General features: G+C 45.2%; 2 protein-coding genes across 2 annotated transcripts in view; one reads left to right on the top strand and one right to left on the bottom strand.

Annotated features, from left to right (window-relative positions):
• Positions 1–12,278: 12,278 nt before the first annotated feature.
• On the bottom strand, positions 12,279–15,686 carry LOC138686446 (sterile alpha motif domain-containing protein 1-like). The gene is made up of 3 exons (XM_069789558.1): positions 15,674–15,686; positions 14,245–15,157; positions 12,279–12,944 (listed from the first exon to the last, which is right to left on the bottom strand). Exons 1-2 carry the CDS (start codon positions 15,684–15,686, stop codon positions 14,520–14,522), a joined length of 651 nt encoding a protein of 216 aa, XP_069645659.1. The 3' UTR covers positions 12,279–12,944; positions 14,245–14,519.
• PDE4B (phosphodiesterase 4B) overlaps positions 14,772–24,668 on the top strand; it is a 219,593-nt gene continuing 209,696 nt past the window's right edge. The window contains exon 1 of the mRNA XM_069788481.1: positions 14,772–14,859. The gene's annotated coding sequence lies outside the window, so the exon portion shown is untranslated. The remainder of the gene's footprint in view (positions 14,860–24,668) is intronic.

Here is a 24,668-nt window from a genome sequence, read left to right as displayed (position 1 = left end):
CCCTCCTTTGAGTGAAATATTCTCCTGTGATGAGACACTGCAAGGTATCTGTGTTATTTTGAGCAAGCTGACAAAGGCATCGTGGTGAGCAGCTCCCTTGACCCACAGTCACACAGTTCAGGCCAATTTGGGACAGAAATGGCAACACGAAGCCCTCGAGCACCCTGAAAAGTCACCGAGTCCTCTGGGAGCCAGGTTGTCCCCATCTCCCCTTCCCCGCTCACGCCTTCGCCTGAGGAGCCATTGCCACCTGCCCGGCCGCTGCCTGGCGTGGGGAAGGAGCCCCTGTGTCCCCACCCTGAATTATTTTACTTTACAGGGTGTTTCTGCGCCCTGCGTGCTCACCCGCTCTGCGCTGCAAAGTCCCGCTTTGCACGTGGGCTCTGCCCACTGGGAACTGTCTCATCCCTGTGAGTGCCACAGAACCTGGGGGGATGCGCCAGGCATGACCAGGTTGCACCTCTCTACCCCAGGAAGCGTGGAGGGTCAATGGCTCACTTATTTCTGGACAGGTAAAGAAAAGTCCGGTGATGCAAGCAGGATTTGCAGCTAGATGCTGGAGGGGAAGAGGGACCATTGAAAGTTGGGTTTTTTTCCAAAGAAATACATAGCCAAGTTTGTTGTGGGCTGGTGGGTTTTTTGCCTTTAAATAAACACAGAAGAGGTAAAATTACCTCTTTAGGTATTTCTTTTATAGCCACTGTTTCCCTGACACCTCCATGGGAAAGGACTGAAATCCATACCTACCTCCTTCCTCTGCATCACCTGCTGCTGCGCTCACCCAGACCAGCGCCCTGGGGAACCTGCTCTGAACTAGGTAGCTGGTGGATAGACAGGGATGGAGAGGCAGGACATGTTCCTTTTTATGTGTCTCTCTCTGTAAAAAAAAAAACCAGTCAAAACCAATATGTGTGCTGGGGCAGTAGTATTCCTTTTTGGAGACTTGTAAGGTTGTCTGTAATAAATTATACAGTGTGATGCACTTCTGGAGTGTGTTTTCATAGTTAACTGAATATTTTGAGTAATAATATTCTATGCAATACAGTTAATTTTATTATCCTACTTTATTATAGTTTTACTGTGGTAAACTACCACTGCCACTAATATAAGCTATCCCTACTGACAAGGCATACAGGGTATGGCCAGAGCACAATGGCTTTGGAGGATGTATTGCGTTTACAGGTGTAATGAGCGCTATCTCTGTAAGTGCACTATCTTCTTCCTTCCTGCAGTTTATATTTAGAAGACCTGCAGGTGAAATTTGGTGGAGCAAGTAGTCACTGGCAAGTTAGGCAAATTCATCTGCGGGTACCAGCTGGGGCCAAGCTGCTGAGTATGAACAGCTATTTCCATACCTCCTTTCTGCACAGAATTTGTACTTAATTTCCTCAATTCCTCTTTGCTGGAATGTGGTTCACCAAGCCTCACCTCACCCTCGCCTCCCACCGCAGAGGATCCAGCCTATGGTACACAACACCGGTCTGCGCAGAGGGAGCTGGTGGCTGGGACATGGAGAAGAAACGTCCCCTGCATGCCTGCATCGCTCCGCTGCCCCGGCCAAAGCCCCACTATCGCCCACTTGCTCTGTTTTTCATGGCTCACTGCTGGCCAGGGGCAGAGGAGATCCCCCCACCTCACCGAGCATCCCTGCATCTCTCTGAGCCACAGGGTTTGACTTTCTGTTGCTGCTACCAGGGAGATCTGTTCTGTCCAGTTAAATCTCAGTGTGCTGACTCAGTGAGTGTTTTATGATAATAACACAAAACTACTTTTATGTAATAAAATTGCCAGCCTCACAGGACACTCCAAGAGCCTTTAGCTCGTCAACGAGCTACTGGCCCCCAAATCTGTGCAGGGCAGGAGAGACCCCATTTCTCTCTGCAAGAGCTCAGCAGGTCCGTCATACAACCTGGTCTCTCACCGAACGCGCACTCAGGGATGGAGGAGTGCCTGACACACCTGGATGGACTGGAGAAACGACGGGAACCTCATGAAGTTCAACAAAGAAAAATGCAAAGTCCTGCACTGGGGAGGAGTCGCACACACCCCCCCCCCAGCACGAGCACCAGTACAGGATGGGTGCCAACTGGCTGGAAAGCAGCTCCGCAGAGAGGGACCTGGGGGTCCTGGTGGGCACAGAGTCGGCCGTGAGCCAGCCATGTACTCCTGTGACAAATAAGTCCCCCAGCACCCTGGGCTGCATTCAGAGCATGGCCAGCAGGTCGAAGGAGGTGATCTAAAAATACAGAAGTGAGCAATACATGCTTCAAATAGTTAGCCAGACTGTGATTTTGCGTGGATGTTCCAGTTTATGTGTTCTCTATTGCAGAAAAAGTAATTAAAATGCAGGTTTCCGGTGTGAACTTTTGTAAGGGGGAGGATCCCATTCCTCCAGTCTTCCTTCTGCCGGGAAAGCAACAGGAGTTAATTTTGTCAGGGCTTGAATGGAATCCATAGGCCCTGGTGTGCATCCAGATTTTTTCCGACGTGCAACAATAAACCACTGAGATTTCAGCACTTGACCCAGTGGCCAGATGCTGCCGTTCACAAAGACTCGGTGGCAGCATTGTGGCTCTCACAATGGAGCACTGTGCTACTGGCACGCAGCCCCAGGAAGACCAAAAGGAGCCGCAAAAATAATTTCCTTTCAAGAAGAGCCAAACTGGAAATACGCAGCACCCTCGTGGATGGAAAACCGCTTGGTTTTGGCAGGTGTCATTCTGTTCACTAATTATCCTAAACAAAAGAAAAGTGAATTGTCTGTGTGAGGCTCTAATTAATTACTACCCATCAGGAGCTTCTTATGCAAGAGCTGTCATCAGCAAAGCAGGGAAAGGCACTGAGAAACTCTCTCTAGGAGATCTGAAAATCTGCCTTGATGGCTTATGAAATACCGCAGTGTCCTGCTGTTAGGGAATGAATGGAAAAACAAATGATGAAGAGCGATGGAGGAAAGGAGATCCTGGGGGGGCTTTTAATGTTGATGAAAAGCCACAGACGGTGAGGTCTCTGGGCTGTGTGGAGCCTGTGCACGATAAAGGTCACGGCAGTGCACACCTCTGTTTGTATTTCAGCTGTAATTAGAGTATCTTGTCCTGCCTTTCTTACCACCAGCAATGCAAAGCACCTTTTTGCATAGTCCTAGATGGGTCCTTTCTGAATGCAAATGAAGCTCATTTCCTATCCCTGAAAATTACTTTTAAAGTATCCATTCATGTCTTTAAACCTGAAGGCAGCATTAAGGACAGATAACAAACGCAAAACTTTCTGGTGCCACTTTTACAAAGCTGATTCTCAGCAGAGAAACTAATTTCAATATTGAAACCAACGGCTTGTCAGTTCTGTCACTTTGTGAGGAAGAATGGATGTGATGGGAAAACCAAGGAGCAGACTCACCATTAATTCTCCCAAATCAAAGCTGGCAAGGCAGTGCTGGGAGACTTACACATAGGTGGGCAGGAGACACGGAGCATGCTGGAACTTGTGCTGGAAAGAAACACTCAGAGACTTATTTCAAGCTTCAAATGATGATTAAATATCTGGGCCAGAAGAGCCTGGCAGTGAAATAATTATTTAGTCTTCTGCCTGCCTAATGTCAGAAGAGAGTTGCAGAGACCTGATGCTGTTTTGCTAGAACAGCTTGCCTTCCCTCTGCTTTCAGTTGTGTGGTCACAAAAACACCAACTGAAGAGCTGTGCGGCCACTGCTCCTCACCAAGTGGGGACCGACTGGCTCCTCAGCTCTGGGACCCCCTTTCTGCCCTCCTGGGGGGCTTGGGCCTGAGCCCCCTTTCTGCCCTGCGCACCATCCCGCACGCCCTGGCAATTTCTTCTGGCTGGTGCAGGAGGAAAGATGGCTACAGAGAGATTTCGTCCTACAACTCTATCTCATATGAAGGATGCTTGCTGGGTTTCTTTTTGTTTTCAATCCACAGGATTTTGAAATGCACTCTGAAAATGCAGACAATTTTATTTGCTGCTTCTCTTGTAACTGCAGATCCCTTTTGCTCTTTTTTCTGATCAGTTGGATATGAAAATAGATGTTGCATTAGGAGCCTTGTCCTTATCACTGTACGATGACTAACATCCAATTTCCTTTCAGGGGTTTTAATAGATTGCTCCCTAAACCACTTGGAGCTATCTAGCCGAAGCAGCCACTCCTATGTTGTTGCATTAGCAAGGTTAAAACTGCACTAGCTTTTGCAGAGATGTAACTTCAGCATATCTGAAGACATATTTCAATGCAAGTGCTGCCCAGAACCATTACGTGGTGGCAGTGCCCAGAAACACAAGCCCGGCTAGTGTCAGTGTCTGAGGCAGACGAGAAGGGCCAAATGCCAGCAAGAAATGAGCTCTTTGCAGCAAAGGAAGGAAAAAATCTGCTTGGATGATGATTCGGATAGCATGGGTTTGGAAGAACAGATTTTGCCCCGTATTTTCAAAGCTGACCATGCATCTTCAGCATCCATTGCTAAAACCCTCCGTCCCACTTACTCCATCACCAGCAGACATAAACCAGCTGGCCCTGTATTTATCACTCCACTCTGCTGCTGTCGAATCTACAGCAAAATACAGGGGGGCTTCAGAGAGCATATGTTTCCACTGCTGCCATGTATGTTAGCAAAACAAATAATTAGAATGGAGGTTAATATACATGACTCAGATCACACCCTCAATCTTGTCTTGCCTGCCATTAAAGTGCTCAGAGATATGGCTGACATTCATTGCTCTAAACAGCTGTTGTTTATTTGATCTTGTTTTCTTCTAACTTCTTTTTGTTGGATCAGTTATTGTCAGGCTAAAACATAGAAGGTTTTCTTGTTGTTTTAAAAATTTGCTCTGTTTTTTGTAGACAAAATGTGGTGTGTGAAAGACAGTGGGACTTTTCTTGCCAATTTGAGATCCTTTTTCGCACTCCAAAAAATCACAGGGTTAGGGTCTAAAGTCTAAACGGCTACTGCTTTGGTGTGTTTTTAGAGAGCTGATGTTAATTAGCTGAGCCTAGTAAATTAATTGTTTTGTAAAATTGGTCATGTTAGTGGAGTTGTACCCTCACTGAATTAGATGCATTTTTTGGACAGGATTTTCTAAATCTACTGAAAAACCTAGATGCAAACAAGAAAGCTAAATAAGACCTTATCTTTGTAAGTCTCCTTACATGGAGAAAAATCAGTTCCCTGTGCATTTACCAGATTAACCCTACAGATCGTGTAGCTGTCTTCTTTAGCCAGTGTTACTGATAGACCAGGAGCACTTGTTCAGGCTGGCTCACTGTGCTGACACAGAGCAGTCCCCCAGGAGAAGAAAGGTGGGCTACAGCAGCTGACACCGCTGTGCAAACACTGTGTGTCCACACAGTCCTTCTGCCAGCGGCTGTGGGTTATTGAGGACTTCAGATGTTTGTGCATGAGATGTAGCTTACCTGGGCTGTGGTCTGGATTTGTGAGTTTGTGTGTGCGTGCGTGGACGCACAGGCAATGGCGACAAAACCTTGTACTGCAGACCAAGCTGGAGATGAGCTGCAGAAAAGAAGCAAAGAAAAACACCTTGTAAAGAACGTCGGGTGATAGTAATGGGTGCTGGCAGTCTGCATACAGCACTGAGCAAGCCAAAGGACACAGGTTACAGCAGACAGCTACAACTGTTCTGTGCCCTATTTACGACATAGAGTGACCTGGAAGAGGAAAAGCAGACAGTTGGTTCAAATCATCAAAAGACTATGATTCCTAAGGGGAATGATGTCATCAGTCAAGATGAACAACTGGAAAAAGGGACGAGAAGCATGGGAGCGCTAACAGCCAGCATAAAGGGACGTGTTCATCCTGCTGCTCAATTTATCTCAGGAAATACACTGCAATGTACAAATCTAATTGTAGCCCTTAACAGGCAATTTGGAGCCATCCATTCTTCAGGGCTGATCAAAACACATCGAGAGCTGAAGGAAAGAAGGGTGAAGTGGTAGGGACCTGTCATCTAGACACCTTATGGGCTTCCGAGACAAAGTGTCACAGGCCAGTTCACAGCCATTTGTCTAGACTCAGACTTGCAGACCAAGACCAGAAAAGGGAAGCCAAAGTCTGTGGCAGAAGTGCCCATTTCATTATGTGCAGCAGTGCAAAAGATGGGATGAGACTGCTGTACATGCCTCGTGCTTATGATAGTGACCCCAATGTGGCTTTTATCATTTTTCCTGGTGGCAAAAGAGAGCAAATCACTTTGCAAGGCACAGGCACGTGTGAGAAGTGGCAAGGAGGGCCCTGACCAGCCTCACCTGGGACCTCCACCCTCAGCCCCTGCCCAGGGGCTCTATTTAAGCTCAGCCCTGGGCTATTAGACCCCCCTGGGCTGTGCTGGAGGAGCACTTGTCTGTGGCTCCATCACAGCTGCACATGGCCACAGACCCTCTTGATGCTAGCCTGTGGGCTGGCTTCACCTCTGGCCTGTCTCATCGCCATGGACCTGCCCATCAATCACTGGGATGTGTCTCCCCCAGTTACTGTTGTTGGACCTGATCCAGCCAGAGCACCACTGCCCCTGGAACCTCGGGATGGAGGCTTGGAAATCTGCCTGGGGGAATGGTGAGGTAGTGAGGTCCATCTTAGAACAAACCAGGCATCAATCTCATAAAATGCAATAGCTGGGTTGGGTTTTTTTTTTTTAGATCACGTAAAATGATTTCTCCTAAGCAGCTGTAAGGAAATGGTATGCAGAATAGATCATTTGGATGAGCTTGGGTTGGTGATTTGCAAATATCCTGCCAGAAGTACTGCTTCGTGAACAGAATCATGGAATAACAGAGGTGGGAAGGGACCTCTGGAGATTGCTAATCCAACCTCCCTGCTCAAAGCAGGGTCAGCTAGGGCAGGCTGCCCAGGACTGTGTCCAGTTGAGTTTTGATAGCTGAACAAGTTTAAAGTATAATTTGCAAATGCATTATTTTCCTCTATGGAGAATTGGTTGTGCAAGCATCATCACTTGGGATTTCCACAACTGATGTGGGAAGAAAAAGGCCCACTGAGAGAACAGGTTGAAACTTTATTGAAATTTGTGGCTGTAACTATCTGTTAAGGATAAATGATCTTAAACCTGTGTTTCATGGTAGTGTGGAGCCTTTAATAGGTGTTTCAAAGTAAACCTGTTTTCCTATTCCATGTAGAGTATTAATGTTTAATTAAGTGGCTGGATTAGTGGTACTTCACATAACCAAACATTTCCCAACAGATGAAGAATGCTAGCTTTAATGTCAGGACTTAATTTCTTATGTCTGTTACCATGTATTACTTGTGATCAGATCAGTTTATTAGATAGAACTTCAGCTGGTTCCTTCATAAAATACAAGGACCTTCCAGCCTTAGCTGTTATGCAAGACAAGAGCTGAAAAATACTGTTAGCGGCTATTTTTTCACAGATTTCATCAACATCTAGCCAACAGACCAGCCCTCCCTCCTACAGTTTTATAAACTGGGCTGGATGCATCAACACTTGGGTTTTAGGCTGCCAGCCAGCGAGTCCTCACTGTGAGGATTAGAATTATTCACCAGCAGGTTTCTCTGCAAGTGTCAGCTGTGACCCTGACTACCGCTTTCCACTTTGACCCTCTCAGGGATGTAGATAATCATAAAAGGCCCGATCGAATGAATCAGCTCTGTGTCTGACAGTCTTGTCAATTAATATTGGGTGGCTGAGGGGGAGGAAGAGGAATGAAGTTCATGTACTGATCGCTGTACAGAACCGAGGCTGCGGAGAAGCTACAGCACACTAGCGAAGTGACGTAAGCTTCTTCCTTTCTCAATGCTTTGCCTGAAAGAAACAGTCTTGTCCCATCCTCCCGGCTAAAACCAATACCTGATCCCTTGGGGCAGGGGTTAAGGTGGTGCCTTTTGGGCCTGTTACGAAAGCTGTCGAACTTTGAACTGAATTGATGGGAACACCCAGCTTTTCCAAAACAGGGTACAAAATAATCCACCTTCCTGCTGGTATTTTTTCTGCTCTGTTACATATATTTTACAGGGCATCCAGTGCTTCCCAGCTAATGTCTGTGACAATGCTCCAGGGCTAAGAATTCCCCTGATGCCCAGCCTCCCTCTTAGAGCCCAGTCTATAGTGAAAAATGGGAGTCTGAGCCGTCTCAGCCTCACATCCCAGGAAGTGCTGTAACATTACTTCTGCACTGAAATGCTGTTGTCTTTAATCAAAATATTTTGGTTTTCAAACTTATTTCAAAAGGAGAAATTATCTGTGGAATTACCCTCATTGGCTTTACACTATGATAAAACCTTTCATGCCACCACTGCTTCCCATCTCCTGACATGCTGACCGCTGCAAGCTACACCTGCATGCTGGTTTATAAATGAGACATTCCTGTGGTTGCATACCATCCTCGGCTTTGCTTTAGGGCTGCACAGAAGTAGGCTATGTTTAAAAACTACACTGCATTTTAGAAGATTTTAAAATTAATAGAATGAGCTTCAGTGGTTTAGTAAGTTACTGCCCTTTTCATACACAAAGCTAGTTGATCTTTTCTAAGGAAGCTAGTCTGTTGGGTGGTGGGGGTGCCTGGATTGCTGTATTTATCTGTTTAACATGCATGATTTGGGAATCAATAGCAGTCTTCTCATCTGCTCATGAGAGTGAAAAGACTTACTAACAGCCTCCCAAATGAACTTGTGAAGGGATAGGAAGCGCATCCTTTGCAGCACAGCTGTTTCATGCCTTTCTCACGAATAGGTTTCTAGTCATACTACAAGGAAGCTAAGCAGGGACAGAGTGCCCTCCCTGCACCTTGTCCCTCTTTGCTCAGTCTGTCTTGTCTCAGCTCTTGAAAGCAAAAGCAACAATACTTCTACTTCTGTATTAAATGTGGAAGGTGAATTTCATTGCCTGATCACAGGGGCACAGACAGCATCTGTTATACCCCATTTAATTCCCCTCTATTTGATATATATGAGCTATTTCAGCTGCAGTGGAAGGACAGAGACGGGAGCGCAAACATTCATTAATTCTGCTCAATGAATTAATTCATTGATCTCTTACAGTATTCAGGGTATTTGTTTCCTTCCCCTATTTCCATACCGTCCTATTAATCTCCTAGCAGTCTGCAGCCTCCCATCAGTTTTCACCTGAATTCCTTTTTTCTGGTACCAAGATCTTTATCGAAGAGGAGAGAAGATGACAAAGCCATTTGGGTTTGAGGAACTGAGGGCATGGAGGAAAGAAGACAATTGTGGTGGGAGTTACTGGCTGTCTTCTCTGCTTGGTGTCGGGAGTACCAAGAAATCTTCTCCTGATCGTCTCTGGAAAGATTAATTTTGGAGGGGGGGAATAAACCAAGAACAAACCCAGAAGATTGTGCAGAACACCATAAAACAGGAACCATCTTCTCAGTGGAAGTTCTGGGGCTGCGCTGCCTGTTGGGGGAGTGCTGGAGGGCACAGGAACTGTGGGAACGGGGAAACCTTTCTGCCAGTGATGTCCTTCATGGTGCAACCCCAACTAGCTAACCAGCAAAGGAGAGATTGGGGAGGGAAGTAATTTCACCTTAGAGACGGAAAAATTGTCCTTTTTCTTTTGGCAGTGGAGTGTAAGGGCTGTGTTCCCCTTCGCTTTCCCTTATTTTAGCATCGCTAATATTGGCCATCCTCATTCAAAACACATTTGCTTTTACTCCCTTTCTATTTTAATAGGAAACATATCTTCTTTTTACTGTGTTGACACTACCTCACTGAAGGCATTTATTCTCTTCTGTACAAGCTCTTCTACCACATTTATCGCCAAAGTATCTGAGTGCATTAAGCAAAATGACTAACATCTGCCAGGTTATTTTTTCCTCTCAGTCTTCTCCGGAAAAAAAAATATGGATGCAATAGTGTCCTATTTTGGTAAGTGGGACTTCTTCCCCATCCGCTTTTACATATACATTGCTCTGTTTTTTTATAGTAGAGAAAGCAAAGCCCAAGAAACATATACTTCACATGGAGCAATAACTGGCGACACATTTATTAATGATATTTAGTTCTTGGTTCATTCCATACCCTCAGATTTGATCCTGAGACAGTTCTACTTTCTGGCCACAAAGCCGTACCATCCCTCCACCAACTGGCAGTAATGAAGGTGTCAGCAACTCTTCATCCTACTGGGCAACCTTTTGGCTAGAGTAGGCTTGTAGCACAGAGGATTAGGTAGGAAGGTATAGAACCCTGCATTTGATTTTGTTTTACAGGGAACTCGAGTCCAGAATGGTTACCGGTGCTGCTGAGGTGATGTTCTGCAGTGTCCTGTATGCTAGCTGGAGTTTCAGAAGTGCTGTGAGCTTCCTTCCCAGCTGCATCACATTGCTGTACTTCAACTGAGAGGTGATGAAGGCATGAAGAATTGCACTCAAGTCATGCACCAGAATGGGACAGAAATGGTAAGAAGTCACCTGGAGATGATGAAAAGCATTACTCAGACTGGCGAGAGCTCAGTGTCAACAAATGCATCCAGAAACATGCCCGAGTTACTGCCTGAACTGACCACTTGTGCATCATCTCTACATCATTGGCACTTGAGTGTTTACTGTCAGATGTCTGTCCACTGACTGATATGGGACCTTGTAAGTGAAAGGTCCAGCAGTGGAGGAACATGGTCCCATTACTGTGAAATAGATGTCCCCCTTCAGAAAATGTTCAAAGCCTCGTAGTGTATTATCCTGCCAATTCCTGTACGGAAGGCCATGGGATCCCAGGGTTAAAAGTTTAAGCATGAAGTGACTCTGGAGAATGAGAACAGATGCCTCCCTCCTACCTACTGAGAGGAGGAGACCAATTCATCGCTGCCAGTAAAACTGCTTCATCTCTATGCCTTGGCCTAAATTTGGGCTGAGCTGTGAATGTTAGCTTCAGAGAGATGCACTTGGAGGTGGCCTTTGGGCAGCTTCTCTGTGGACTCTCACAGGAAGGGGGAGGTTTGGCCATGAACAGTAGCTGGATAACCTGATGTGCCACAAGCGGGAATCTTCAGGATTTGCCTGACTACTGTGTGTTTGAGAGTTAAATAGATGTCTGTGGGGAATGACAAAGGCATCGATCTTACAGCATTGGTCAGTGTAAGTCACTTACAACCTTTTCACGAGGCTGGCAGGATATCAGTCAGATTTATGGGTATCAAGTCCTTCAGGATGTTTACAGCTGCTTGATAATGAAAAATTTGTGCTCATGAATGGCATTTGGTAAATGCTAGTTAGTACAGCAGTGTAAGAACAGTAAGCTTTGCAGCTTTCAGTATTCAGTTGTAGTGCAGACTATGAGTTCTCGGGGTCGGTGGAATATCTTAATGCCAGAGGCAACTTCTTGACGTTGACTTGGCAGATTCAGCGGAGCAAGATAAGAATAACACAGCCTGCGATACGATCACAGTGTGAGCTCTAAGGAGTTTCTTAATTCCATCCTCCCTGTATCAGCCTTTGCTATCAGTATTTGAGTTTCCAATAGGATATCAGAAAGCCAGAGAGCTGTGAAGAGACGAGGATCATTTGAGTCTGCTGCTGCAAGCTAACATGCAGCAGTAATGACCAAGTCCCCCTCCTATCAGCGTGAAGCGCTGCTGTCTCTTATTAGGCTTTGGAACTTTGTCAGTGTTCACGAATCGTTGACTGAATCAAGATTGCTGATACTTCTTATTGCCAGGGAGTTACAAGATAGTATGTGCTGCCTGAAGGCTGTGAGGGACTAAGAGCAAGATTTTCTTTTTCTTGGCCTTGTAGTCTAGAAGATAGAGGTTTCTTTTAGCCATTTGAGCATTTTGTGTCCTGACATAACTTACATATGTTCTGTGCTTACAGATGAGAGACAACTCTCCTAAATACTCCATACCCAGCAATCAAGGATTTGCCTGGACCTAAACCACAGAGATTAAATCTAGAATCTAGGGAAGGGTTGCTGAACCTGACCTCACTGTAGAGTTTCACAAAGTTTAACACCCTCACACACCAGACTCTTGACTAGATTTCTTACACATGACTCTCTGACCAAGGCAGCATATGGGGCAGGGGGGGAGCGGAAATCACCGTGTATCTACTCACTGCTCCTGCATGCTATTGAAATGGTTTGATCTACTTGGCTTATCAAAAAGTGGATTAAGCAGTGACTTGATTAGCATGTAAAATACTGTAAGTTTTTGGTTTAGCAGGGGATGGCATAAGAATCACTGTTTGAAAGCTGAAGTCAGACAAGTTCAAATCGGAGTGTTAAGTACATATTTTATTGCTGTCAGTGAGCAACCAGAGGAACAGACTGCTAAGTGGCGACTTCTCTGTCCCATCTTCTGGCCCAGGCTGGGTGTCTTTGGGAGGTAAGATTTAGTCAAATACACAATACTGAACAGGAGGAAACTGATGAAATGTAATGGCCTATAAAGTACAGAAGTTCAGGCTAGATCTGGTGCTGGTCTAGCTTGCCTCTTTTGGAGGCAATTGGGACCTGTGTGCCTTATTCTTTCCCAAAAGCACATCCTTCACATGACAAAAATGAAGGCGTTCTCTGCCTAAGGGTGAGGCTTGGGGCAGGGAAAGCCTGTGTACTGGTGCAGATGGGTATGTGCCCATCCATGTGGGGCAGCGTATGGGGCCGTAAGCCACCCCAGCACTTTCAGACCTACAGTGCCATCCTGACCAGGCTTGCAAAGGCTCACAGCTCCGTCTCAAGCAGGGCTCCTGCACACACTGCCACACAGGCTGCTTTGGCCGTTGTTGCTTTGCACCGGGGTGAACTATCCCTGGACAGCCGCTTAGTAAAGCAGTGTGGCACCAAGTGGCCTTCCTCCGCAGGAACTGGAGGTGGTCACAGTGGCGAGAGCCTACCTGGCTGCTCTGCAAGGTGATAGCTCCTGTTTCTGCCAAAACTCAGCTGGAGTCCCTGTTGCCACTGCCTCTGGCGTCTTGCTTTTGTGTGAGACAACAAAGTTCAGCTCCTGTGACCAAACAAAAGCATCCTTAGTTCCACATCCAACCATGACATTGGGAAGAGTTGTTCAAGATAGATAGCGGTGCAAATCTTTCTTTTTTGGTACTTCAGACTTGATAGCCTAGTCAATGTTGGGAGTGGTATTTTATTGGCAAGGGAAAGGATGAGGGGATAAGTTATAATGGTGCAAAACATTCTACAGAAATGCTTTTCAGTTGCTTTAAAAATTCTGGCACTACAGCATCATGTATTCATGGAGGTTGCCTTTCTTCTGTACCCTTGTTTGCAATAGGAAGTAATGAAGGAAATACATTATATACCTAAAATTGTGATTATAACTGTTAGCAGTCTTACACTTTTTTACACTACATGCACAGAAATAAATTTGCCCTTATTTGGGGGAGGGGGAATTGAACTTTTGTTCAATTTGTTATGTTTTGTATATGCTAAAAAGCAACTCCTGTATATTATAGAAATCTATTGAGCATTTATTAACTCTTTATTTTACCACAGCATAACCGAATAGCTATACAGACAATCTTTTTTCTTTTATGATTGTGTGGTACAAAACTTTCATTCAATATTGTTCTTTTACACTGCACTGCATAAAGACTGGTTTATCAAGGTCTGGTATGGTCTGTACTGCGGGTCTGTGGGATACGAGGTTATGGGATGGTACTTGAGCAAGAATTACAACACAGCAGCCTTCTGTTCAGTTTTCAGAGGCTGTAGTCATTAATCCCTGGAAAAAAATCAAGGGTCTGTGTGTCATCCACAAAGCGTGAGTTTAACTCCTAACTCAAAAGGTTTTATAATGAATACATTTTGTTTTTGTATTCTGAGGTTTTGGGAGTCGGAGTGGGTTCTTTCAGGCTTTTAAATGCTGCTCCTCGGTCGTGCAGACTAGAAACTTCCAAAACGCGAACCCCGTTCTTCGCATCATGACTCCGGGACACTTGGCCTTTGATAACGACATCCAACACCCCAAAGGTCTCGCGTCGCTGTTAGGATCAAACAGAAGTTCCTCCTGTGATGAAACTATACGACTTGAGTTATGCTACCGTCCCCATCGCTGGCAGTAAGGGGGTGGTGGGGCCAGCCCCCGCCTTTAGCAGACCGAGGCGAGACGCGTTGCCGCGGCCGCGCCGGGGTGTCCTCCGCTCCGCGCCTCAGCCCGCCGGGCGCTGAGGGCCATGTTTCCCAAGGCACCTCCTCCTGAGGCCGCTCCCCCTCCTGCCCTGCCCCGAGGGAGGCAACGATAAATTGGCTTTCCGCTTCGTTCCTGGCTAATTTCTCTCAAAACTCACCTTTCCTCGGCGTGGTCGTTAGCTGAACCCGCCTGGCGGGGCCCTCAGCGCTCGGTTCCCCTCAGCGCTCGGTTCCCCTCAGCGCTCGGCCGCCCGTCCCGGAGGGCTGACACCCTCACGGGCTTCCCGGGGCGGGCGGTGCTGGGGCCGGGCTCCCGCGCAGGGCAGCTCCGGAGGGTCGTTCCCGCCTCCGGCCCTGCCGTCCCTCTCACAGCGGCCGTTGCGCAGCTCCCACCCGCCTCAAAGGCCGGCCCGCCGCCGTTAGCCTCCCCGCCTCACGCCGCCCGGGCGGGAAGCGGGACGCTGAGGCGAGTCCGCCCCGCGCCCACGGCGGGGGGGAAGGCGCCGCTCCCTCCCGGCAGCTCGGTGAGGGGGAGCGGAACGGAGCCCGGCGCAGCCCTGGCAGGTGGTGGCCCCGAGAGCTCCGCCGCCTTAAGCCGCCGCTCCCCGCTCACGCCCCGCTGCCATTGCCGGCGCCGGCTGGGGAAGAGCGGCGGAGCCATGGAGCGCTGAGGAACGGCGGCGGCGGCGGCGAGCGGGGCTTGACTGGGAACCTGCGCCGCCGCGGGGATAAGCGGCGGAACCCCCGCAGACGAAGCCGGGCTGCCGGCGAAGGTAAGCGCTCCCCGGTGATACCCTGCCCGCCGCTCCGGGTCGGGTCGGTAGCGGCGCCGGGTTGCCGCCTGCGCCTCACCGCCGCTCGCCTCCCCCCGGCCGCCGCCCGGGGCCGGGTTTCTGTCAGCCCCCGGCGCAGGAGGGACGGGGCACAGGCTGCCGCCGCCGCCGCACTCCCCCGGGGCTCCGTTAGTGCCGGTGGCGGAGGGCGTCGGGGTCCCGGAGGGCTGGGACCTGTTAACGTGCCCCGGGGGGGTCGGTGGGTCCGTCGGTCGGTCGGGCTGCGCGGCATCGCCGCCTGGGCGCGGGGGGTTTGGTGGGAGGGAAACGTCTTAGTCGCTTGCGGGTTGTTTCGGTGGTTTCGTTAAGTTTTGTCATACGGAATCACATGGTGTTAAGAACTGATAGTTTACCGGAAAGAAAAAAAAAAAAAAAAGGCAAAACACAGCCAACACGCAAAGCAGACGGGTTGCGGTTTTCCAGAGAGGGAATGCGTACTTTTAAATGTTGGGTCTTTAAATTATTTTCTTGCGTTTTTTTCCCAAATTTCTGTTGGAATCAGTCATGTTATTTTGGACCTGTTAAGGCTGCCTTGTTGTGGCATCGCGTTTCTTTTAAACGTGTGTCCAGGAGTCACGCTCTCCCCGCATGGTGCCAGCGGCCATGGGATGCCGTGCCTCCCTCCACCTCTGAAATGGGTCAGACATCGGCTGTACCTCCGGAGCGATCTGCAGCCTTGGGTCCTTGTAACCTCTTCTCAGGTCAGCCCTCCCAGCATCGATGTCTCTGTGACATTTTCTTTTCTAGGCTTTACAGCTATGCATCATGTTCGCTAACATGTGGTTTGAGTCAGTTTGTTTTTTCTGATTCTCCTTTTCTCAGTTCGGTGCCTGGTGGGAGTTGTGAGTTTAGAGAGGATCTGGAAGTTGAGTGTTTCCCCTGCATAGCTCCACATCAGCTCTGAGGCAACAGCTGCCTGCAAGCCCGTGGGGTGCCGTGCAGGAGAGCAGAGAGGGGTGCTCCTTTCACCTCCCTGGGTGAAGGTTGAGGAGTGATAAATCGGCTCTGATATGCAACGAGCTATTTACTGTAGGTCCCTCGGTGTGGAATGTAGCCGTGGAGGTAAGGAGCTGTTTTGTGTGGTGCTCAGCACCTGCTGCAATGGGAAGTAGCCCAAGAGGTCACCTAGACTGAAGAGAGAATTCCTGATAGATTTGTAAGTTACCTTAACAGCAGAATTCATACGTTGCTTTTTATTTTTCTCCTCTGAAATTCTGATGTCTAGAGGAAGCAGCAGTGAATAAGTTGAATAACTGCATTTGCACGTTTAGAATCCAATGAAACAGAGAACTTTTTATACCGCTTTGAGAGATGCTCGTTTGCTGTGTCCCTCACTATCGGCTTCAGAGATGGTGGCCAGATTGTAAACAAATCTCTGATTTATAAATCATCTAGAATCTAAAGCTCTTTAGCACAAAGAGTGCTTTTCTAGTACACTATTAAGTATACTGGCTGCATATAGCAGATTATTCATTGTGATTATCTGTTTCTCTTGTCATCTAATCTATTTTAATATGTTTCCATGTGCCTGCTCAGGTACTCCAGGTACACCTATATCTTGCTTTGTTCTCATCTTTGGACATTTTAGATTCTAGTTAACTATTTTTAATGCAATGCTTAGATGTGAACCTGAAGTAAAATACAAGATTCAGCCTTCTCCTTGGCCGCTTCTTCCAAATACATATTCAGGTTGAATTTGCACTCGGGTGCAAAAATTCAAGCAAAGTCTACTCTGTATCCTGGAGATAAGTGGTATACCAAATCCTGATCCCATGCTATTCTGATATTTGTAGGTAGGACCCTTTTCCCATTTTCTGGTAGAAAATAGGGTGCTACCTTCTGCAAATGCAGCCTCTCCTCTTCCTAGCTAGGTTGCAAAAACTCTTCATTGATCTTTGTGTCTTCTGGTTACTTGCAGTTTTCCTTCTTTGCACTGGTATGTGCCCTTTGTATCTTTGGTGAAAATCTCACTGTCCCAACTGTTTTTCCCTATCTGTTGGTCTGACCATGCTGAACGTAATCATTAGATCCTTCTGCTGCTTCCTCCCTTGCTGCTCTGAAGTACCACAGAGACTTATGCAGCTTTGTTCGTCATCTTTCTCTGGCTTTTCTGGGCGCTCACCAGCCCCTCTGTTTGCCCAGGGCTTGCAGCTTTATGTCCCAGACTTTCCTATTCTTCCCCAGCCACCCCTGTACTTACTTCCCAGCTCTTTCCACCTCACATGGAGGCCTCCTCTTATTTAGCATTCGAATCCTTACTCAAGAGTCTGACTTCTCTATCAGGAAGCTTATAACAGATTAGCGGACTAATTGTCTCTCTGAACAGTAGTCTTGTTTAAAAAGTCATTGCAATCAACCAACTTGAATCTCCATATTTGAAATGGATAGCCATGGATAGATTTGTAAAATCTTTCCTAAAATGGCAATTTTAAGCACTGACAAGTGGGGCCAATTGGGATGATTTGTTTTACCCAAACAACCCTGCCCTGGAGTGATCCACGTGGTACAAGCTATCCTGGCATAGATGTGGGTAGTTCTTACACACTGAGAAAAATAGTGACAAAACGGTGCATCGAGACACCGTTGTTGTTTAAATTAAATGCCTGTTATGCAGCAAACAAAGCATGTAAGTCTTTACACTAGTTCCATCAATAAATGAAATTGTGTAATTGTGGCAGTAGGATAAATATAGCTTTAGCAGATGGAAAAAAAAGTATTAGAAGGGCATAGAACAAATAACGATGTGAAGGAACTCCCCTAAACTTGAAGGCTATTGCAAATGAATGTGTGTCTACATACATTAAATATTGCTTCTAAACCAAAAGGATATTAATTTGGTGTTATTACTCATGCTCTGGGTTTTTTCCCCCCTGTATTTCCCTTAGTTTAGAGAATCAAAATAATTTGTCAGCTTCACTTTCAGATTCTTGCTGCTGCAATGTTTTGGTTTCAGGCAATGCAGAGGAATGGTTATTTAGCTGTTCTAGGTAAAATGTTTTAGCTGAATTTCTTTAGTTATGAATTTGTTTAATTTTCAGCTTCAAAAACTTGTTTTTACAAAAAAAGAACAAATCGATAGTATTACGTTGCTTGCTAAAAACATGCATGAAGGGCGTGTTTCTGTCTTCTGTTAGTGCCACTCTGCGAGTGTAAAATGCTATTGGTTCTGTTTGTAAGCCCTGCATGCCATTACATCTCAAATAGTTTAAGCGTATATGCCTTATTCAGGTTAGCATATTAGAAACTATGATGAATGGTACAGAGAAGGTAAGTTAAGAACCTTTTTCCTGGTCATACAATATAAGAACAAGTAGGCATGCAGGGAAATTGAGAAATTCAAGACTGTTAATTTTTTTTTTCACTAGATGTATAATTAGACTGAGGGACTGTTTACCAGAGTGTTCTTGAAGCACAGAACTTGGCTAGATCCAAAATAATTTCTGTAAATCACAGAAGTATCCAGAAGTATGAAAAACTTTGCAAATACTAAAAAGACAATTTTGGAGAGCTGTGGAAAAGATGTAAATGTTTATCCTTTATAGCTTAAGCCAGTCTCTGAGAAATAAGGCTTGGAGGAAACTTTCTAGGAGAGCAGATTATTCTACGTCTGCCTACAGTGGGATTTCTTGCACTTTCTGTTGAAGCATCTGGTGTTACCGTCAGTGATGAGAAAATAGATTAGTGGATGATGACGGATTAGATCTGTGGCTATTCAGATGCTTAAAAAGTGTAATTCTGTAAGTGCACATGTGCACTCTGAGTTTAGCACTTTCTCATGTTTGTGCACTTAACAACACACTTTATTAATAAGCCAGGGGAAGAAGATCCAGAAAATTCCCCTGTAGTTGTCTTTGCTCCTCCCTTTTCTTTCTGTCTGTGTGGGTTTTTTGTGTGTGGTTTGTGGGATTTTTTTTCCTCCCCTCCATCCATCTCTCTTTCCTGAATGTTCTCTTCTCTTTGGAAGCTGAGCAAAGAGTGTTATATATATTTTTGCCAATGGGGAATGAGGAGGCAAGTAGAACCAAAAGCTATGTTGTGGGCTGGGTAGTGCCATTTGGTGGCATTTGACTGCCTTCTTCAACCTATGCCTTCCCTTTCACCTGCTGAGCGGTGGCCAGCGGGCAGAGAGAGGGAAGGGAAGATGTCTCGATATGGGGGGAGGCATTATCAGGTGTGGGTGGGACACTGATAATGCATTTCCATGAGGGCAACCAGCAGTGCTTACTGTTGGTAGAGGAGCCCATGAAACCAGGCTATCACAAACAGAAACGTAGGATCTGGAGGGGTCTGTGCAGGTTCAGGGCCTGGAAGAAGTAAGGACAATCTTGGTGGTACTGAAAATGTAGGTTGTGAATTGGGACAGTGTAGACCAAAGGTATTGTATAGAGTGAGTAATTTTATATAGGAAAAAAGGTAGCTTATCTGGGGTAGAATTATAAAGCTTGGTACCTTATGGGCTGAACATCTTTACTGTTAAATCGTTACAGAGGTGAGAGACGGGTAAGAGTTGGTGCTAGCACAAACAAATGGTACATGATGGGCTGCGGGACAGTGAAATGAGGCTGGATTGGATCTGGCATTTGGGCTGAGGGTGACGTGGGTGGGTGATAGGGAGTTACTGTTGGCTTATGTGAAGTTACAGTAGATTCTGTGGGGTGGAAGTAGCTGAGGGTTTGGTGCAACGTGGCATAAAAAGCCACTGGAAAAGAGATGAGATCTGTCAGGAGCCTAGGTGTTTTTGCCCATGTGTAGAAATGCTACATGTAGTAGTATGACTAACGTTAGGGTTGGGGATTGGCAAGCTGTGAGTTGATGACTGTTTCTTCTGTAACACCAATAAGAGTTGATACTAATGGAGAGACGTGCCTTGAAGGATAAGTCTTGACTAGATGGCCATTAAAGCCACAGATGGGGCTAGGGTTGAGTTTCTGAGCTTGGGTTTGGAAATGGGAGCAGCTAACACACTAAGAAATGTGCTGACTTATGGTCCTTAAACTGCGATGGCTGGAGCCAAGTAGGCAGATGTCTTTTGATGGGCTCTGAAGATAAGCAACCTTGCTGAGCTGGAGTTAAGATCCAGGTTTCCATTAAAACTTGCTATGCTTAGATGTTTTCTGGTAGGCAGTCACCCTTGCGAGCAGCAATATAGAGACTGCTTTCCTGTCCCAGCAAGTGGAGTCAGCTCTAAGGTTTGTAGAGCCTTCACTCCATGATGGATTCCATCCAACCCTTGTTGTAGCCATGCTGACCCTTCCTTGACAGTAAACCAAGCCATTTGTCCCTTTCCTCGCTGGCTTTAGCCTTAGGAATAAACATAGATGTTCCTTTCAGAGACCTAAATCACAAGTTTAACTAGAGCAGTCCTACCACTGTGGGACGTTCACTATCCAGCGTTAAACAGCGTGTCTGCCCCTTTAGTGCCCTGTACCAGAGGTTCCTTCAAACCAGCCCGTGGAGGCTGTCTAGGGGAAGCTAGAGCCAGAGGAATGTCCTGTCTGGGCACTTACAGGAAAGGTGAACTTGATCAAAAAGAGCTGTAAGCTTCATGAAGTTTTGTATCATTGAAGACTTTAATCCTTGTTACTACCCTTCAGAGGTATTTTCCCCACTCGTTGCATTCCATTCTCTGAAAAGGAAAGCACTAAGCTGACTGAGTCTTTTTAAGTTTCTTGTTATAATTGAAACACTAGTTAATTCACAGGACCTTTCCTTCTCAGGTGGTTGAAATCTTCTGTGATTTTGCTGTTGGTTGACCAAGAAATCTTAGAGCAGTTCTGTTTTCCTGTGGGCTCTAGGTAATCTGATGAAATGCCAGTATTTCAGTGTATGATGTACTTAATCTTACGCTAAATTAGTTTCTGATAGCAGAAAAGCAGTGGAAGCCACCAGGATCCTTTGCAATGCATCAGAGAAGCTGAGGTGACTGATGTTCTCTTTGTTTCTTGGAGTACCGTGAATGATGCCTAGAAGAGGATGGAAAACCTCCTCAGCAATTTTGCCTTATGTTGAAGGTCCAGGCTATGTTTCATTGGGAGCATGAGGATGCAAACTATTAGATGACATTTTTGAGAAATACTTTGAATGTCATTTGCTGAAATACACTTCATTTGCAAACAGTTGCCTGTTGACAACATTAAACTGACCTTACTTAGCTGCTAAACAGTTAATATGTACTCATCTGCTCTCCAATTATTTGCAGCACAGCTGATAATACCCTACTTTTGACCTGATTATAAGCAGCAGATTTTGCAGGGAACAGTGGCTGTTGGTGGTAAAATGTATGCCTTCCAAGCATGAAGATGTTAGTGAGCAGCACAGAACTAAAATGACTGTAGTTAAAACATAACAGGTAAGAAAAGGTTGACTAAAAGGGTAACCAAGCAGCAGGTACTAATACCTTTTTTTTTTTTTATCAAATACTTTCCAACTTGCACGAACTAGGACAGGTATTGTTTGTGTGATGTTTGCAATGAAAGAATGATTTTTCACAAGGTATTCAAGGCATATCTTGTAAAACAATGCACAGAGCAGAAGCTCTGTTCTACAAGTAAAGAAATAGGAAGAGAGAAAAGGGGAAAGAGACATCATCTAAAATAAATTCAAGGAAACAATATGGTCTTGAAGACTGGAGAGAGCTGGGCAAGCATGGCAGAGTGGGGAGCTGTGAATAAGCTGATGCCGTGGGGTGGCTTTGTAAGTCATGTCTGGAAGAGAAGTCATCTCTGCTCTCCTAAACCCAGAAGGAAACCTGACCTGTTGGCAATGTTTTGGAGACAGTATTCTGCTGTGGTGGTTATGTGTTTTTTACAGACAAAGATACCTCGGGGAAGCTGCGAAAGATAGCTAGAGTGATAGCTTAATGCCAGGATTTTCTCCTCAGTATACTTTTAGATGTTTTCCTTTTATAACAGTGTTTCTAAACTTGTAAACAAGAAGTTGACCCTTTCCTTTGCTAGAATAAATAATCATGGTATTTTTGTTTTTGCCTGGGGTCCTGGGTGAACTCAGGTGCCACGCAAGAAAACAATGTACCTACTGGAAACTAATGCAAATAAAGTGACTGTCTGCAGCATAAGAGAAGTCTCAGAGTTGTTGGTGTGGTGGTGTTTTCTCACTGACGTGTAATAATCAGTTTTGGGAAGTAAACTATGAAATGTCAAGAAAAAAGGGGAGAAATTTCCCATGATGGGGGAGAACCTTCTCTAACCTTCTTGTTGCTAAACAAAGCTTAACATTTGAGTCATGCAGATTGATGTGGATTGAATGCTTTCTGCCTGCAAGATGGTCACCAAGTGAAAAATTACTTCAGAGCATTGGCTGAAGGAACGGTACTATACTCAGATTGAAAAATATTCTTGCAATTGATTTTTGTTTCATTCATGCCTTTGTAATTCAGTAATTGCTCGAGGAAGTAATAGACTGCATACCACTTGAATAAACAGTACCAAAAAAATCTTCTGAAATTGCCAGAGCACTTGTTAAATGTGAAAGATAAATCTGGAGTGGAGCTCCTTGCAACAGGGATACTTTCAAGAGTGCTTATAAATAGTGAAAACAGGAACTTCAGGAAGAGAGGAATCCAAAATGATTAATCCTCAGTAGTAACCATTTCTGAAACTACAAGCCCAAATAAGAAACAGAAAATGATCCAACCTCACAAGAGCTCCTGAGAAGAAAATAAGTATAAAACATATGGAAACCTTCAGGGTGAAGCTGCTCTGTTTGATGGGATTCTGTTCAAAGAAAATCATATTCTTAGGATGCACAGTGTGCTCAGGAATACTAATCATAAATCTTGCAGTGCCTGTGTGTGCTATGAGAGCTAAACCCACTACTGCCTATTTTGGTCATTCCACTTGAAGAAAAGGCATCCATGTATAACATTTGCAATCGCTGTAGGCATCAGCTTGGAAAATTGTCACTGAAATAGCACAAGATTCTCCATTTTTCATCTGAGAATGGCTAGTGGTGTTTAGAGTTCACAACAACACTAGCTGTTCTTGGGTGGGAGACAAAGAACGTTTAGAAGCAGGATGTTAAGTGTTATTTTGAGACCTTGGGTTCAGATCACTGCTTCTTTCAGAAGTGCTCCTCTTCCCTCTGGAGAAAACTCTCAGGGTATCTAGGATATATCTTTTGGGATCCTCAAAGGAGAGCAGGAAACTTGTCCCAGCATTGTTATCCTCGAAAGTTACAGAGGCTTCTCCAGGGAGCCTTAGTGGCGAGGTACAATGCAAAAAAACCCAGAGTTGGAGTGTCCGATCGGCTGTAGCAGCATCCTTGCCTGTTAACCCCGAGGGTTTCGTGACAGATTCTTGCTTGAGACAACTCCAAAAGAGGTACATCATCAAGAAACTCTAGGCAGATGGTCTGCTATCATAATAATTAAAATTCTGCCGTAATAGTTCTTAGGATACCCTTCCCCACTTTTTTTCCCGAGGTATGCAGGGTTGGGAGACATCAATATGCCCCAGCTGGTTTTGTGGTTTTTTTTTTTCTTCTTTCTTTTCTCTGTCTCAGTTTTGCATTTCCTTTCTAAAATTCACTCAGAAATTTCTACTATAACTCCTCTTCACTGCACTTTCCTAATGAATTATGTATATATGTAACTTACAGACCTTTGGATGAAAACCATTAACAAAAGAGAAATACTTGGATAAGCAGGATGATTAGAAGCCTGGCACTTTTATGAAGCTGGTGATCTTCTTTTGCCATTCTGAGCTTTTGATTTGCTTTTAACATATACATAATGTTTGGTATCCTGAAATCCCCTGCCTATACTGTTAAAGGTTTGATGTGTTACTTGCCATGTGTCCAATGTTTCCCCTGTTCCCTATCTGAATTGGGCCTGTGTGCTTTTTCACATTTTTCATTCATTTTTATTCATTTCTCCAATTTTTGGAGGAGCCACAGGGACCATTCTTTTTTCAAGCTGCTTGTGGGTCACTGATGAATCAATTAAAACGTAAACTGAAGATTTTAAATGCCTTTTCTCAGAAAGGCAAGACCAAGGCAGTGTTCAAATGAAGTCAGGCATTAAGAACTATAAAAATAAATACTTGTTTACCTAATGGTTAGTTTTCTTCTGGAGCCTACTGGCATACTCACAGAAAAACATATTTTTTTTAAAAAGGAAAACTAATCAGGTCACAGGCAAGTAGCTGACTAGAAGGAAGGAGAAAGATACATTCTTCAGGATCTTTGCTTGTTTCTTAATCATTCAGTATCAGTGGAAACAATATCTTGTACAAGTACTAGTCTACAAGATCAGTAGTCTCTACAAGACTAGTACCGTTCTGGTGCAAGACTCCTGTCATATAACATAGTTGTAATGGAATTAATTCCCCAATTCAGTTACTTGTGGTAAAAGTTAGGAGGTACTTGTTAAGCGAAAGATAAGGTATTTGTTTGGACACATGTAAAAACAGAGAAGCTTTTTGATAAAAAATAGTAACTTAGCCCTAAGCAAACTTCTTTTGACTTTGTGCACATCAGTAGAAATCTTTGGATTTTTCTAGATTAAATTTTGCTTCTCTCCTTTCACCTGAGGTATTACTGTTGTGGAGCTTGCTTGTTGCTCTTATTAGCAGGAGGAATTGATGTTAGTGGCACTTTTTTTGTGAGTGCCTTGTTTTATTTATAAAACAAGGAACAAGCATGAAACATCTTCCAAACTCCTCTTCATGGAATGGCTTATGCTTCCACATGCCTCTTCATTAGCAGAAACACACATGCTCCTCTTCTGCTTC

The sequence above is a fragment of the Haliaeetus albicilla genome, chromosome 8 (assembly GCF_947461875.1).
Source record: "Haliaeetus albicilla chromosome 8, bHalAlb1.1, whole genome shotgun sequence".
NCBI lineage: Eukaryota > Metazoa > Chordata > Aves > Accipitriformes > Accipitridae > Haliaeetus > Haliaeetus albicilla.
The sequence above is the reverse complement of the archived record's forward strand: the minus strand, read 5'-3'. Positions and strand labels throughout refer to the sequence as shown.